Source organism: Biomphalaria glabrata, chromosome 4 (assembly GCF_947242115.1).
Source record: "Biomphalaria glabrata chromosome 4, xgBioGlab47.1, whole genome shotgun sequence".
Classification (NCBI taxonomy): domain Eukaryota; kingdom Metazoa; phylum Mollusca; class Gastropoda; family Planorbidae; genus Biomphalaria; species Biomphalaria glabrata.
The window spans coordinates 35,386,699-35,402,895 of NC_074714.1; the positions used below are offsets into that span (position 1 = coordinate 35,386,699).

A 16,197-nucleotide genomic window follows, 5' to 3' on the forward strand; every position below is an offset into this window, starting at 1 on the left:
ACTGCCCACTGCTATCTTCTTTTTTATCAACTCTGCTGCTAAATTTTGAAAATGATCAATTTTTGTTTATTTTACAATTTTTTGTTTTCTTGTCTCTAGCATGCGTTTAGTGGCCAAGAGTTTAGCAATATTTCTAGCAAGTCAGGTCATCAGTTCAGAGGTTATACGGACCAATCCTACATCTCGTCCCTCTAGCAATGTAAATGTCAGTGATCTTCGAACATTACGTAAAAATAAATCTTATGCCCACTTGTCAGGAACTATTGATCACATTCTTAGTTTTGTTCAGAATGCAGATAACACCATGAAAGATGTGCTCCCCTTGTTTGGTCAAATTGTCACAGATTTATATTCAGACAAGCGATATTTGTATGAGGTTATGGAGGTCAACACTCGTTAAATCAGACTTTGAAACATGGAGAGTATTTAAATAAGCTAATTCATTTTATATGATCTTATAGTTTGCCAGCACCATAGAGGATCTATTTGTGAACAGTTCCAAATACCTTATGTGATTGAAATGTATCTAGTATCAACTTTATATTACAAATTGTTCATAGATTTTACTTTTTTTTTTTAAATCATAAATGTATGCCAAGGCGTACAATTGATCAGTAATTCTAAAGTGACTTTGTAAATAATTTAAATGAAAGTTATGAGGAAATGACCATTATTTCTTGCCATTATTTTATTGGCTAAATAATTGACTTCCCTTAGTGTTGTTCAAACGACTTATCTCCCCTGACATTGGCTTTCCAGTCAGGAGTCACAATGCTAAGATTTGAAATCTGGTCCTATTTCTGATTGTTCCTTGAGAGCAGAAAAGTCACATGAAACAAAATATCTTTAAATAAGTTTCATTGATAAAATCTACATCAAATTTAGATAAAGATGTAAATGCAAATAGTTACGAATGAACGGTTCATTTGATTAAGTACAGATGTTGAATTGTATAGTGAATACCACCAAGATCTTAGCACTTTGTTGATCATTAGCTTCAGAGATTTACTTGGCCAGTTCATTGCTGTGTTATTGTACAATGATAGCCCTTGCCCAACAGTTGTACTGAAGTATAAACTTGGTCTATTCAAAGGAGTGCTAACCAAAAATGTTTCTTTAGTTCTGTTGCTCTGGGACTCGAACTTCATTCAGCTATAGTTATAAGTAAATGAATGCTATATTTTGTGTGTATATATATACACACCTACCTACCTGTACACCTTGAATTTTTTTTCATTTAGAAATTGTCCTTGGGAAGTGTTTCTGGACTGAATCATATTTCACATTCCATTAATTGCAGGCCTACGTTCTTTACTGTTACTAAAAACTAATGTTTTCACTCATTTACTTTGTGTAAATTAATTGTGTGTTCTTGATATTGGAATGGTTCTTTGAAATCCTACAGTAATTGCTGTGATTTTGCAGTTTTATGTATCATTATATCTTAAACACAATTTTGTGTTGTTTTTTTTTCTCATTGATTGAAATTAATCATGAATTAAATCTGATACAGAATTTTGTTTTTGTTTTAAAAGTACCATCATGAAACACATAACCAGTCCTGTTCTCCCTTTCCATTGATTCTTTTTATTTGTTCCCCTTCCCCCAAACATTCAAACCAGCTTCTTGCTGCAATAAGCTCATTTCTGAAGCCTGCCATTCTGGTGCTTAAGGCATTATTGTGATTTAGTAATACCTTGAACAGAGCTTCAGACTACTGCCATTCATCTATTTGATGCATATTGACATCAGAACATCATTGTTAGATTTTTTTTGTGTGTACATAAAATATTTAATAAATTAACTATCCACAATATACCAGTGATGTTGTACATGATTCAAAACAGTTCACTATTATAAACTGCCAAATAAACACTGCATTGCTATGCATTAACTTTCAGTTTCTATTGGACATGACCATATTGTTTGTTGTTGTATCAACATGAACAACTCACTTAAAGATGATCACCTCTTAGTTTTCAGTGTTTCTAAGTAATCATTGGATCTTTCATCAGATAAAAGATGAATAAAACAAAAATTTGAATCATTTAATTAAATCATTGCTATACTAACGTTGCTATGTGTTTTGGCTCATCTTTATCACCAGTAGATCAAGTCTTTTTTTTGTGTTCATTGTTTCATATTCAGAACTGAGCAAACAAAGAACTCTTCCTGTGTTTAGATTCTAAAAAACATGCAATCATTTTTTTCTTAATTCAAGAACCTTTTTTTTTTTTTGACAGCTCTAACTTTGATAATCATTCAAGAACATATTTAGTTTGAAAAGCCACAGTCAGTCTAAAACATTATATTTGGATAACAAATAAATAAAAATCAAATCTGTACCCAGTATGTTCAGATGCTTTAAAATCTTGATGTGTGCATCTGTATAGACTCTTAGCGCTGATACTTTTGGTGTGATAGAACAATAATAACTCATTTTGTTTCCATACAAATTTATTGGCATCAAATCACTAGTACAAAATGAACAGTAACATTGTTTTCTAATGCTACTAAAATGATTGCTCAATTGAATAAAACAATGGTAAAATTACTTTCATGAAGCCAATTCTACAGCTCATTTTTAGGGCTAGGATGGGATTGATTTTATTAAGCTCATTATAAAATTTAGTTATTAAAATGACTGGATTCCTCAATAGATTAGGCAAATAATTGGATTGAATTGCTTCAATAGGAAACAAAACATTCCTATACACAATGTGATCTGAAAGAATGGACACAATTCATTGAATAAGACACAAAATGCTCTTCACAAAGTTACACTGGAGTTCAATGACAAAAGTTTCAAGAATTCATACAAAGAAAAACCAAATATCAAAAATTGCACTTTGTAAAAAAAATAATTGATATGATAAAAATAAATCTTTACAAAATAAAAATATATTGGTTTAAAAAAATGTATTACCTAAATATATCAGTAACATGACCAACTCTGTATTGTACCATGACAATCTTATGTTCTCTGGATGTATCAGATCGTATGTAGTCAGATTATCATAAAATGCTGTGAATTCTTCACCTTAAAACCACTTCAATACACAGATAGCCCATTTCATTGTGTGAACAGATAAAAGATGATCTTAAGAGTTAATTCAATTCTCAGCTCTATATTATCACCATATAATGGGTCTCTTACATGGCAAGTGATATTGTGACAATTGTTCTTTGTTATTTACTTTGAGCAGAGAGTCATGAACACCCTAGAGATTAGAGCTGGATTTGAACTGAACTTATGACTAAATGCTTCAGATAATACAAATGTGTCCTTCTTGTCTTGAAAATGTTTTTGTATTTAGATACAACTGTAAATAATGCTCCAATGGTCAAGGTTATAGACAACTCTGAAATGAGGCAAAGATCAAATATTTGGCTGCCTTTTAAAAATTTATATACTATCTATGAATTAGGACTGAACCACTTCCTATGTTTCAAGGCACATAGCAGTTGTTTCCTCTAGGAGAACAAAAAACCAATGAGAACTGCTCTAATAAAAAGCAGAAGATATCTTGCTCCATTAAAAAAAAATAAAACTTGCATACTTGACAAAGCTTTCATAAAACAAAAGCTTTGATTGTGTTGTACAAAAAAAAAAAGAACATTAAAATAATGAAAAGATGTACACAATAAAAGATGTATAGTATATATATAGATTTATGTATAGAACAAAAAGTAGCACCTATATACAGGACACAGAAGCATTTTGAATAAATTGCTGCATGAACACAAGTTTTGCACATTAGTAAATCGACATGACATTATAGCAAATTTATACGCAGGACAATATAGTGGACCACTTTGGACACCAACATTGGTCATACAGAAAAGACTTGACAATGATAAAATATCAGCAATAATTATTGCATCATACAATATCATAAATGAAATCAACTCATATGTACAGTTTTTACATAATATTCAAACATACACTTGCTTTGACTTACAACTAATCTTGTCTACTTTCATCAAATAAATAATTGGACTTAAAATTTTCTTCATTTCAATGCAAAATTCTTCCATTATTTGATGACTAAGTCTATAGTACATCCAACTTGCCAGTGAAATTTTAAATTATTGCTAGTATATTTTATTTAAGTCTTACTGAACATACTACTTTACAAATCACAACATTTGGACAAATGATAAGATATTGCAGACTTCCAGCTTATGTCAACATGGCTTAGTGTTTTAAAAAAATGTCTATTAAGTTTCAAACAATGTACATTTTAACTACTTTCTGCCACTAGTACATGTTGAACACCACAGAGCTACAGTTGTTCATTTGATCATGAGTCACATTTAACTACTGACATCTACACAATTATTGCACTTGAGCTGGTCAGCACATTGGTCTATTAGTCTCACAGAATGAATTCATCCTGTTGACTGGGAGATTCATGAAGTGTTTATAATCCATCTGAATGTGATCTGGTTCAATGTGTTCTAGGACATCCTAGAGTCTAACCAAAGAGTTCCTTGTATTCCTCAGCACCCCCTACCTCTACAGATTTGATCATAGGATGGGATTCTTGCTTGCCATCATTTACAAATGGTGCAAGGAGTTCCATAACATTTCCAAAGGTTGGTCTACTTTGGGCTTCACTTGTCCAGAATGACAGAATAAATTCATATCTAGCAGAAACAAGAAAAATATTTCAAATTAACAATTTATAAATAATAAAAAAAAGTGTTGGTCTTAAAACTGATTCAAAGGCAATGTTTTCCTAGCACACAGACACATGTACTTACATCACTTCCTAGCACACAGACACATGTACTTACATCACTTCCTAGCACACAGACACATGTACTTACATCACTTCTTAGCACACAGACACATGTACTTACATCACTTCCTAGCACACAGACGCATGTACTTACAACACTTCTTAGCACACAGACGCATGTACTTACATCACTTCTTAGCACACAGACACATGTACTTACATCACTTCCTAGCACACAGACACATGTACTTACATCACTGCATAGCAGACAGACACATGTACTTACATCACTTCCTAGCACACAGACACATGTACTTACAACACTTCTTAGCACTTAGACACATGTACTTACATCACTTCATAGCACACAGACACATGTACTTACAACACTTCTTAGCACACAGACACATGTACTTACATCACTTCTTAGCACACAGACACATGTACTTACATCACTTCCTATCACACAGACACATGTACTTACATCACTTCCTAGCACACAGACACATGTACTTACATCACTTCCTAGCACAAAAACACAAGTACTTGCATCACTTCTTAGCAGACAGATACATGTACTTACATCACTTCCTAGCACAAAAACACAAGTACTTACATCACTTCCTAGCACACAGACACATGTACTTACATCACTTCCTAGCACACAGACACATGTACTTACATCACTTCTTAGCACACAGACACATGTACTTACATCACTTCATAGCAGACAGACACATGTACTTACATCACTTCTTAGCACACAGACACATGTACTTACATCACTTCTTAGCACACAGACACATGTACTTACATCACTTCTTAGCACACAGACACATGTACTTACATCACTTCTTAGCACAAAGACACATGTACTTACATCACTTCTTAGCACACAGACACATGTACTTACATCACTTCCTAGCACACAGACACATGTACTTACATCACTTCTTAGCACACAGACACATGTACTTACATCACTTCTTAGCACACAGACACATGTACTTACATCACTTCCTATCACACAGACACATGTACTTACATCACTTCCTAGCACACAGACACATGTACTTACATCACTTCTTAGCACACAGACACATGTACTTACATCACTTCCTAGCACACAGACACATGTACTTACAACACTTCCTAGCACACAGACACATGTACTTACATCACTTCTTAGCACACAGACACATGTACTTATATCACTTCTTAGCACACAGACACATGTACTTACATCACTTCTTAGCACACATACACATGTACTTACATCACTTCCTAGCACACAGACACATGTACTTACATCACTTCTTAGCACACAGACACATGTACTTACATCACTTCCTAGCACACAGACACATGTACTTACATCACTTCTTAGCACACAGACACATGTACTTACACCACTTCATAGCACACAGACACATGTACTTACATCACTTCATAGCAGACAGACACATGTACTTACATCACTTCTTAGCACACAGACACATGTACTTACATCACTTCTTAGCACACAGACACATGTACTTACATCACTTCTTAGCACACAGACACATGTACTTTATATCACTTCTTAGCACACAGACACATGTACTTACATCACTTCTTAGCACACAGACACATGTACTTACATCACTTCCTAGCACACAGACACATGTACTTACATCACTTCTTAGCACACAGACACATGTACTTACATCACTTCCTAGCACACAGACACATGTACTTACATCACTTCTTAGCACACAGACACATGTACTTACACCACTTCATAGCAGACAGACACATGTACTTACATCACTTCATAGCAGACAGACACATGTACTTACATCACTTCTTAGCACACAGACACATGTACTTACATCACTTCATAGCAGACAGACACATGTACTTACATCACTTCCTAGCACACAGACACATGTACTTACATCACTTCCTAGCACACAGACACATGTACTTACATCACTTCATAGCAGACAGACACATGTACTTACATCACTTCCTAGCACACAGACACATGTACTTACATCACTTCCTAGCACACAGACACATGTACTTACAACACTTCCTAGCACACAGACACATGTACTTACATCACTTCTTAGCACACAGACACATGTACTTATATCACTTCTTAGCACACAGACACATGTACTTACATCACTTCTTAGCACACAGACACATGTACTTACATCACTTCCTAGCACACAGACACATGTACTTACATCACTTCTTAGCACACAGACACATGTACTTACATCACTTCCTAGCACACAGACACATGTACTTACATCACTTCTTAGCACACAGACACATGTACTTACACCACTTCATAGCAGACAGACACATGTACTTACATCACTTCATAGCAGACAGACACATGTACTTACATCACTTCTTAGCACACAGACACATGTACTTACATCACTTCTTAGCACACAGACACATGTACTTACATCACTTCCTAGAACACAGACACATGTACTTACATCACTTCCTAGCACACAGACACATGTACTTACATCACTTCTTAGCACACAGACACATGTACTTACATCACTTCCTAGCACACAGACACATGTACTTACATCACTTCTTAGCACACAGACACATGTACTTACATCACTTCCTAGCACACAGACACATGTACTTACATCACTTCTTAGCACACAGACACATGTACTTACATCACTTCTTAGCACACAGACACATGTACTTACATCACTTCCTAGAACACAGACACATGTACTTACATCACTTCCTAGCACACAGACACATGTACTTACATCACTTCTTAGCACACAGACACATGTACTTACATCACTTCCTAGCACACAGACACATGTACTTTGTTAAGACCTCTGCGCGGTGTTGATTCTTGACAATCTGTCTAGTGTAGATCTGACTGTAGGTAACGCTGAATTCAACACTTCAGTAACACCGGCGAAAGGCCGAAACAATCAAATATGTAGTCGACGCTGATATGTTGTTCTAACAATATGTTTAATACTCAAAAGGGAATCGTCCGATGTCAATAATGTCGTACTCAAGTCTACTACTTTACAATAAGCGTCCTCCTTCTAGCGTCGTTTAGAGCGTTCTTATTTTTAAAAGATCTGTCACGTCACTTGTTGCTAATTAAAACTTTACCCTATTCCCGAAACAATTAACTAATTCCTAACTACTTCCTAATCATGTCATAACAACTCCTCCCCCTCCCGCTAAAAAAAATTGCCTGTCAATTTTTTAATCTACTGTCTTAGTCTTACAATGTGCAAGGGCCAAAATGTAGGGAAACATAAAAGACAACACAACTTGAGTCTTGATTGCGATTTCAACTTCTCTTTCTGTGTCCACAATCAAGTTCCTCTGAACACCTATTTCCCTCAAGTGTCACTAACTGATACTGTCCAATGTGATGTGCCATAGGTGACCGCAGACATAGTTCGTTTGCGCTGACACTATAGGTGTGTCTATCTATACTTCATCACATCACGTTCCAGAGGTTACACCGATTTCCCTCACACGTCAGGACAGACAATTTACCTAATATGACAAATTGATATTTCTCAATACTCGTTCTCCCACTATACACCTAACGTTCTTTCGGGCATTTACAAGTGTATTTTATTTCCTCTCTCCACTTACTTGTCCCCACACGACCTCACTCTTTACTGATGTATGATCATGATCAAATACAAAGAATAAATTATAAAACTTACTTTTCCTTGATGTAACTACATCGTCGCCTTATAAATGCCCTTTCTATTCATACACACATACATGCAATGCATACATACTACCCGAAATTACATAACCAACATGAGCTAATCTAATAATAACGCAATCGCATATACATTATAACATAAATATCCTATTCAAAGATACCTTAACACAACCTAATATCCGTCTAGTTATGACTACTAGTTAGGTCAATTAATTAAGAATAAACAATTTAAATAAACTCCAACTTATTTACACACTACGGTCTCATAGTGCTATGTTTCACAGTCTATCTACACGACTCATACATTTGTTCTCTCCAACTGGAGTTAACATCTCTTCTTACACCACTATAGCCCGCTTGTGGCCTTCTACCTCTGTATGACTTGCGATTACCGCTACCATAGTCATCTCTTCTACCATCACTGTCGGATACAGACCTGTGCCTCCTCTCCGAACTCGCAATCTTCTGTTTAGACTGTTCTGCCCTACTCCAACAGTCTTTAGCGATGTGTCCATGTTTATGGCAGTTAAAACAAATTATGTCCTTTCTAGGTTTATTTCGCTTCTTGTTGCCATACCTGCTTTTCCAACTTCTAACCTGTTTGTCGGAAGCGGCTCTGACACCTGCTACATTTCCAAGTAAAATATCTCTAGATAACCTCGGCATGGCTACCCCTTCGCAATACCCTGTGTATAATGGAGATTGAAGAAACACTTTGCATGCTTCGAACCTCTTAACTGCGCCGTCTGCCAATCTGACCGATTTGGTATAGCCTAAATAATCCTTAGATTTCACTAATCCCCCTCGAACTGCGAGTGTACTGCTAGCTGTGTCCCGGATCACATTTACCTGTTTATTATTTATCATGCCTGGATATAGTTTAAATCTATCTTCCCCACAATCAACGTAATTAATTTCTTCATCTGGTTCACTATGTCCGTTATCACGATCCCTGTCTTGAATGCTCCTTACAAAATTAATCCTATCCGGTGGCCGATTATCCCTCTCTTGTCTACGGTTTTCTCGATTACCTCTCCTATCACTAGTGCCCCTATTACCCTGTGCATTTCTATTGCCAGCTCCATTCCCTCTATGTTTCTTACACTGGTATGCCATGTGTCCCTTTTCCTGACAGTTAAAACATGTAACATCCCTAAAGTTTCTATCACCCGCTTTAGGTCTATCTATTCTCCTATCATAACTTTCCCTGCCATTGTTTTCATTTTCCCAAGGTCTATCCTTTATGCCCTCATAACTATCCCGACGATTGTTCCCACGTTCCCTGGCCCTATCATTTCTCCTACCATAATCCCTATCACTAACATCATTTCTCTTTACATAATTTACCAGGTCAATAACTTTTTTGTGGTCGCTAACTGAAAGTGGGTTGTTTGGGTAAGCATTCTTAAAGATCCTAATGATTTCTACCAAGTCTTCAATTACCTTAGGGTTTCTTTCTTTTACAAAGGACTGTAGCTGAGGGTCGCACTTATTGATAAAGTTATCAATCAAGATAAAGTTCCTCAACCCCTCGTAGGTGTTCTCTACATTCTCGAATGCGAGCCATTTAGTGAAGAAGTCCTTCTCTGAGTTGATGGTTGTCTGCGGATCAACTTGGCTGGATGGAGTGTTTTCATAATACTTCTTTCGGAATGTTTCCGCGTTGTGCCCGTATGCGTTTAGCAGTTCCTTCTTTAGCACCTGATAGCTGTTTTGCATGGCGTGGTCATGGTTTTGGCAAATCGTGAGGGCTTTCCCATGTACGAAGTCCAACAAGATTTCGGACCACTCTTTCTCCTGGACATTAAACTTTGCAAGTTTAATTTCAAAGCGTTTCAGATAGTCGCCGATGTCGTCCTTGTCTTCCGCAAAAGGTTGGATTTTCTTCTTCATCCATGCGGCGCTACTGTGGCTTTCTATGTTGGCGCTATTGTTGCTGTTTCCTTCGGTGGGCACGCTTATACCAGCCTCTATCCTCATCTGTTCTACTTGAATTCTCACTTTTCTGTCCGCCTCTTCTTTTTTCTCCCTCTCGATGCGTTCCGCCTCTCTAACCTTTTCCCGCTCTATGCGATCTGCTTCTTCTTTTTCTTTTTCTCTTGCTCTTTCAGCTTCTCTGACTCGTTCTCGCTCTCTGCGGTCTGTTTCTGCCGCCACCATCTGCTGCACATAGGCGGCCAGTTCTTTGCCGCGTAGTTCCAGTTCTGTCTTGGCCTCTTGGATTAGCTTTTTCCTAAACTCTTCTAGGTCGTACCCTGAAGTAGCTGCCATATTACCTTTATGTTACTTTACCTCGCTTTTTATTTAAATTATCTTACACACAGGCCTAATAGCTTCTATTACCTATGTTCTATAAATCAAATTACCTTTTGAGCGTAACCTCGCTCCGCGCCTTCCTAATACCTCTTGATTCAAATAAATTAAATTCGTCACTCTACCCTCGGCGTCTAGACTACCAACTCCGACTTTTAATAACTTCTGTACTTTCCAAGATACACTTAGTATCCTTGGTACCCGTGTGTAGGCTACACTCTGACCCGACTGAATACGCTGTGCGACACACGCACACACACCCGACTACGTGTTACTCACACGAGTCGCCGGTAAATAGACCAACCTGTCTATTTACAAATACTAAATTTACAAATGGGCAATCAGGCTTCACCTCAATTGTTCCCCAGATCTAGTCTAGATTACGCTAGATCTTAGTTACTTCTTACCTGCTTTCACAGCCAGGAGTGTATATAACTTACTCATACAAATCAACTATGAAATTAAACCTAAATACGTTAAACACCAAACTATGGATCTAGTTCTAATGAATGAGGCTTTCGTCTGACAGTAAGACTTAAGACGGGAGTATTGCAAACAATTAATACATGACGTTACTAAAAATGATTAACTAAATGATTCACATTCACATACAGGACGAATTAACAGCTAAACGTATATCTGGACCTCTTGCTAGATTACACCTAATTTTAAGGATATCCCCAATCCACCATGATTTAACCTGGTAGTGATAATCTAGCGAGTGGTCACTTCCCTACAGACTCTAATTATTCTAAGGAGAAAGTAGTTAAATAACACTTGACTTATCTGTCTAAGAAGCGGCGATAACTCCACAGTCAGTCTCGGGTCCACTCTTCCTAATGTCTGTCCCGGCGGCAAGGCTCACGGCGATGTCTTCCCTAGCGGTGAGATAAAGACAGCGAACGTTTCGGCTCTCCAAGGTCCTTCGGTAATGGTCTGCAACGGCTCCGGTTCTTCGGTGGTACGGCGTCTGGTTCTGGTTCACGGTGATCTGTCGTCTGGCTCCGGTTCGTCGGTGCCGTAGAGTCTGGTTCCGGTTGCTGGTTCCAAGGCTGGTACGGTGGTTCCAGGTGGTCGTCTGTCCAAAGTGAAACTGGAACGGTCCAACAGCTGACACAGCGACAAAGTCAAAGTCCAGTGCTAAAATACCGGCTATCTGGCTATCTAACGTGTAGCACAGATTCAGCCGAGACGTAGATCAAATTAGCACTACTGTACTTAAGTGCCGTAGGCAGTAAGATGGCTCCTACGTCGCAAGTTCTCTGGCGTGACCTCAACGGTCGATCTTGGCCTTGCAGAGGTGACCTTCACGTTCGTTCTCAAGATGCCGAGCAGGCGCTATCTCTTCAGTACGGTTTCGAAAGGACGGTTTTCTTCCCTTCAGCAAACTGTAGCCTTCTCAATACCGAACTACAGGCTTCAATACGATGCCCCAACGTATGGGCGTTTACAAATTACAAATGTAGATCTAGATCTATATTTCGTTACCTCCTAGGTCTACGAGTCCAGGATCTCACTGGCTTTCCTTCGCCGACGTGGCTGTATGATCAGGGTCTAGCTGCAGACTAGGCCGATGACGTTAACTTCTGCCTCCTCCTAACAGAGGGCTTCTATTCTTCTTGATGTTGCTGCCAGTGAGCTCCGAGTCAGGGGTCGCCACGTTGTTAAGACCTCTGCGCGGTGTTGATTCTTGACAATCTGTCTAGTGTAGATCTGACTGTAGGTAACGCTGAATTCAACACTTCAGTAACACCGGCGAAAGGCCGAAACAATCAAATATGTAGTCGACGCTGATATGTTGTTCTAACAATATGTTTAATACTCAAAAGGGAATCGTCCGATGTCAATAATGTCGTACTCAAGTCTACTACTTTACAATAAGCGTCCTCCTTCTAGCGTCGTTTAGAGCGTTCTTATTTTTAAAAGATCTGTCACGTCACTTGTCGCTAATTAAAACTTTACCCTATTCCCGAAACAATTAACTAATTCCTAACTACTTCCTAATCATGTCATAACAACTTATATCACTTCCTAGCACACAGACACATGTACTTACATCACTTCCTAGCACACAGACACATGTACTTACATCACTTCCTAGCACACAGACACATGTACTTACATCACTTTCTAGCACACAGACACATGTACTTACATCACTTCTTAGCACACAGACACATGTACTTACATCACTTCCTAGCACACAGACACATGTACTTACATCACTTCCTAGCACACAGACACATGTACTTACATCACTTCCTAGCACACAGACACATGTACTTACATCACTTCTGGACAACTTTTAGGCTTTGGCAAACGTTTTCCACTTTGAATTTGTTGCACTACATCTTTAGGCTTTGTGTTGGGGTATGGCTCGACTCCACGGGTCAACACTTCCCACATTACAATACCAAAAGACCACTGAAATACAAACTCTAATTGAAATACATGTTCCACTAGCATCATGTTACATAATAGAACAAGGACATTTGGTCAAACTAAGTACTGAATGAAGTAAAAAACTAAACTCAACAGGGCAAGAGCATGTTTTAAAATCTAACATTCATTAGTTATTAAGAGCAAAATAATTGCTCTAAAAGTTGTAATCCTAATTAATCTTTGTACCTGAAGACAAGCCTTATTGTCTATTTTAGGGGTGGGCCACATGCGGCCCGCCGGAGTGTTTTATACAGCCCGCTGACACCTACAGAAATCAGGTGTGCCCACAGTATATATATACAAATAAAAATGCAAATATATTAAAAATAATATAAATATAAATTATTGAAACTGTCATTATAAAAAGTTTCAAGCAAACGAAGATTACGCTTATTGGTTATACATCAATACACTCAATTCAAGACACTATCTCTGGTCAGTATTTATTCAATGCTATAAAGAACTGTGTTGAGTGTTGGATAGGCTTGGAACAAGATGGCAAGTGCAACAACTGATGGAGCTCGATCTTTGACTGAGAATTTTTTAATTTTTTGTTTAAATATCCCAACCATAAACTATAAACAAGAAAGTTTGCACAAAGCTGCATAAAATTTCTATATATCATTAGCAATCAATACTAGTAGTCAACCTTTCTATGAGCTAGGGCTGTTAACCACAGGAATCTCCTATTAAGAAGTAACAACAACCCAATGAATTCGGTAGCTTAGCATGGACTTTGTTACAAATATTTCTAATGAAAAGTGAAAGACAGATTTCGTGATTTTGTTATAGGTGCTATTGCAAATTGGTTGTTTACATATGAAATGTAAATGCATGTTAAATCTTTTCAAACAAAGCTTTCCCATTTCTACATGCAAGAAAAGGAAAACAGGTTTTGTCATTTTCTTTGGCTGAAAAGTGAAATGATGAAAATACAACACTTATTTCGATTCCTTAATAAAGCAATTTATAAATTTTAAGACGTCAACAACCATTTTGCAATACCATCAGCTCACTAGAAGCTGATTCAGCTCCAGAGGACATAACTCCAAGCAAAGAAAAGTTCCAGTCAGTACTTCCACGGGAGTCTCATGGGTGCCTGAAGCTGTATTTCCACACTTAAAAAAACTTTGCTGCTGTTCACACTATTTGGGTATACATACATCTGTTCTTCTTCGTCGACCTCATTTTACATATATATCTGAGATGACAGTTCTTCGAATTGACTCTGTTATATAGGACGGTTTTGGGGCCAGAGTCTTGTTCGGGTCTCTTGATTTAGTATGCACCATTGAAGGAATGGTAAGCATTCTCTGGTGATGCTCCACAAGGGCAGGTATCGCTCGTCCCGACTTTTAACTTCCGGAACATATATTGTCTCATTTTTTGTGTGGAAACTAAACAAGTATAATCACTGGTCGATGTTGACTAACTGTAATTTGACAGTAGTCACAAGGGTAACAACTAGTAAGCTATTTCCACAGTTCCGGAACATAATGTACGAGCGTAAAATGTAAAATACTGCACAATAAGTACAACTGTATATTTGTGGGGATAATGTGATATTAAAAGACAAGAGCAATTTTTTTTAAAAATCGTAAGATTGGTTTCAAAGTTGCTAGCTGTTGTTGTAATTCCTCAACGTGGAGTGTGGAAAAAAAAGAAATGTGAATAAAATACAGTGTAAATATGAATTAAAAGACATACTACACGGTTAGCTAGCGTATCTTTCTAAATTATATATATATATATATGCGACCCGCCATTCCCAATTTTGTTTGCCCGCGATACAAAATGGTTGCCCACCCCTGGTCTAGTTGTATAAGGGAAATAATGTTGTTGTTTTTTATAAAGTATTTTTAGTTTTTCTTGTTTATTAATCCAAAGGACTTAATTTTTGTTAACTAATGTCAGGTATTAGCTCAGAGTTCTTTATTAAGTATTATAATCTACCAGAACAGAATGACCACAAAACCTTATTATTCACTGAACACTGCACCAAATTTTAACCAAAGCTTTATTATACAAAGGAATGGGAAAACTATTATAAGAAGTAAAAACTAACCACATCAGACTTTGATGTAAAGGTGAAGTCTGTAATAGACTCTGGTGCCATCCACCTCACAAGTTCAGAAACTGTTCCATCTTCTGCTATATAGAACTGTTGAGGGAAAAGGCTGGCAGTCACTACATAGTCTGTTAGTTTGATAGATGCTGGCTTGCCATCTTCCTCTGTAATACTGGTAAAGGGATCAAACAAATATTGAAACATCAAACACAAATTTGCAGCTTCCAAACATGTGTTGGTCATAGAATAATCTACTTTTACAATTTGTCCATTGTTTAACACTGATGACCTCTCTTGCTAGCTGTTATGGTGATCTATCTAGTGCTACCCAATAAATAATATGTGGCTGCTATAATCTCACAAGCTACCACAAAAATAATAAATAACTGGTATAGTGATCTTTCTAGTTACCCCACAAATATTGGGTGGATGCTGTGAAAATGTTGAAAAAAAATCTACTTGATGTTACTTACATGCAATTCCTGGCTGCTAAATTCCTATGTACAATTCTAAGATGTTCTAAATATGCCATAGCATCAGCAATTTGATTACAATACACAAGTAAGTCAGTCAGGCTCAGAGACTAAACAAAAAAAAAGAAAAAAAGTTAAAAATCAAATAAATTGTAAAAAAACAAACAGGCTTTCTTAATAGTTTCTTTTAGTGTCTAGTTCAAACTAGTTAGGACATTTTCTAAGATGTAATTCAGTCTTTTTGTTGAATATATCTTTATCTATTTTCTAAACTTATTTATTAATTTTAAAAAGATTTAGCCATTAGTACAACAGTGTTACACTGAGTTCAAAATTGGTTATCAAACAACAGTGTTACACTGAGTTCAACATTGGTTTTTATATTATCAAGATTATCAATATTTTGATTTCAATAAGATT

General features: G+C 37.0%; 2 protein-coding genes across 8 annotated transcripts in view; one reads left to right on the top strand and one right to left on the bottom strand.

The window, feature by feature from the left end:
• LOC106051703 (ectopic P granules protein 5 homolog) overlaps window positions 1–2,076 on the top strand; it is a 47,378-nt gene extending 45,302 nt beyond the window's left edge. For both annotated transcript variants that reach the window (XM_056027040.1, XM_056027041.1), the window contains one exon: window positions 100–2,076. In XM_056027040.1, the coding sequence (XP_055883015.1) occupies window positions 100–400 (301 nt within the window). In that variant the 3' untranslated portion in view covers window positions 401–2,076. The remainder of the gene's footprint in view (window positions 1–99) is intronic.
• A 363-nt stretch (window positions 2,077–2,439) lies between these two features.
• Window positions 2,440–16,197, bottom strand: part of LOC106052217 (plexin-A2-like) — a 107,567-nt gene continuing 93,809 nt past the window's right edge. For all 6 annotated transcript variants that reach the window (XM_056027043.1, XM_056027044.1, XM_056027048.1 and 3 more), the window contains 4 exons: window positions 15,778–15,887; window positions 15,302–15,476; window positions 13,082–13,218; window positions 2,440–4,650 (listed from right to left, as the gene is read on the bottom strand). In XM_056027043.1, the coding sequence (XP_055883018.1) occupies window positions 4,479–4,650; window positions 13,082–13,218; window positions 15,302–15,476; window positions 15,778–15,887 (594 nt within the window). In that variant the 3' untranslated portion in view covers window positions 2,440–4,478. The remainder of the gene's footprint in view (window positions 4,651–13,081; window positions 13,219–15,301; window positions 15,477–15,777; window positions 15,888–16,197) is intronic.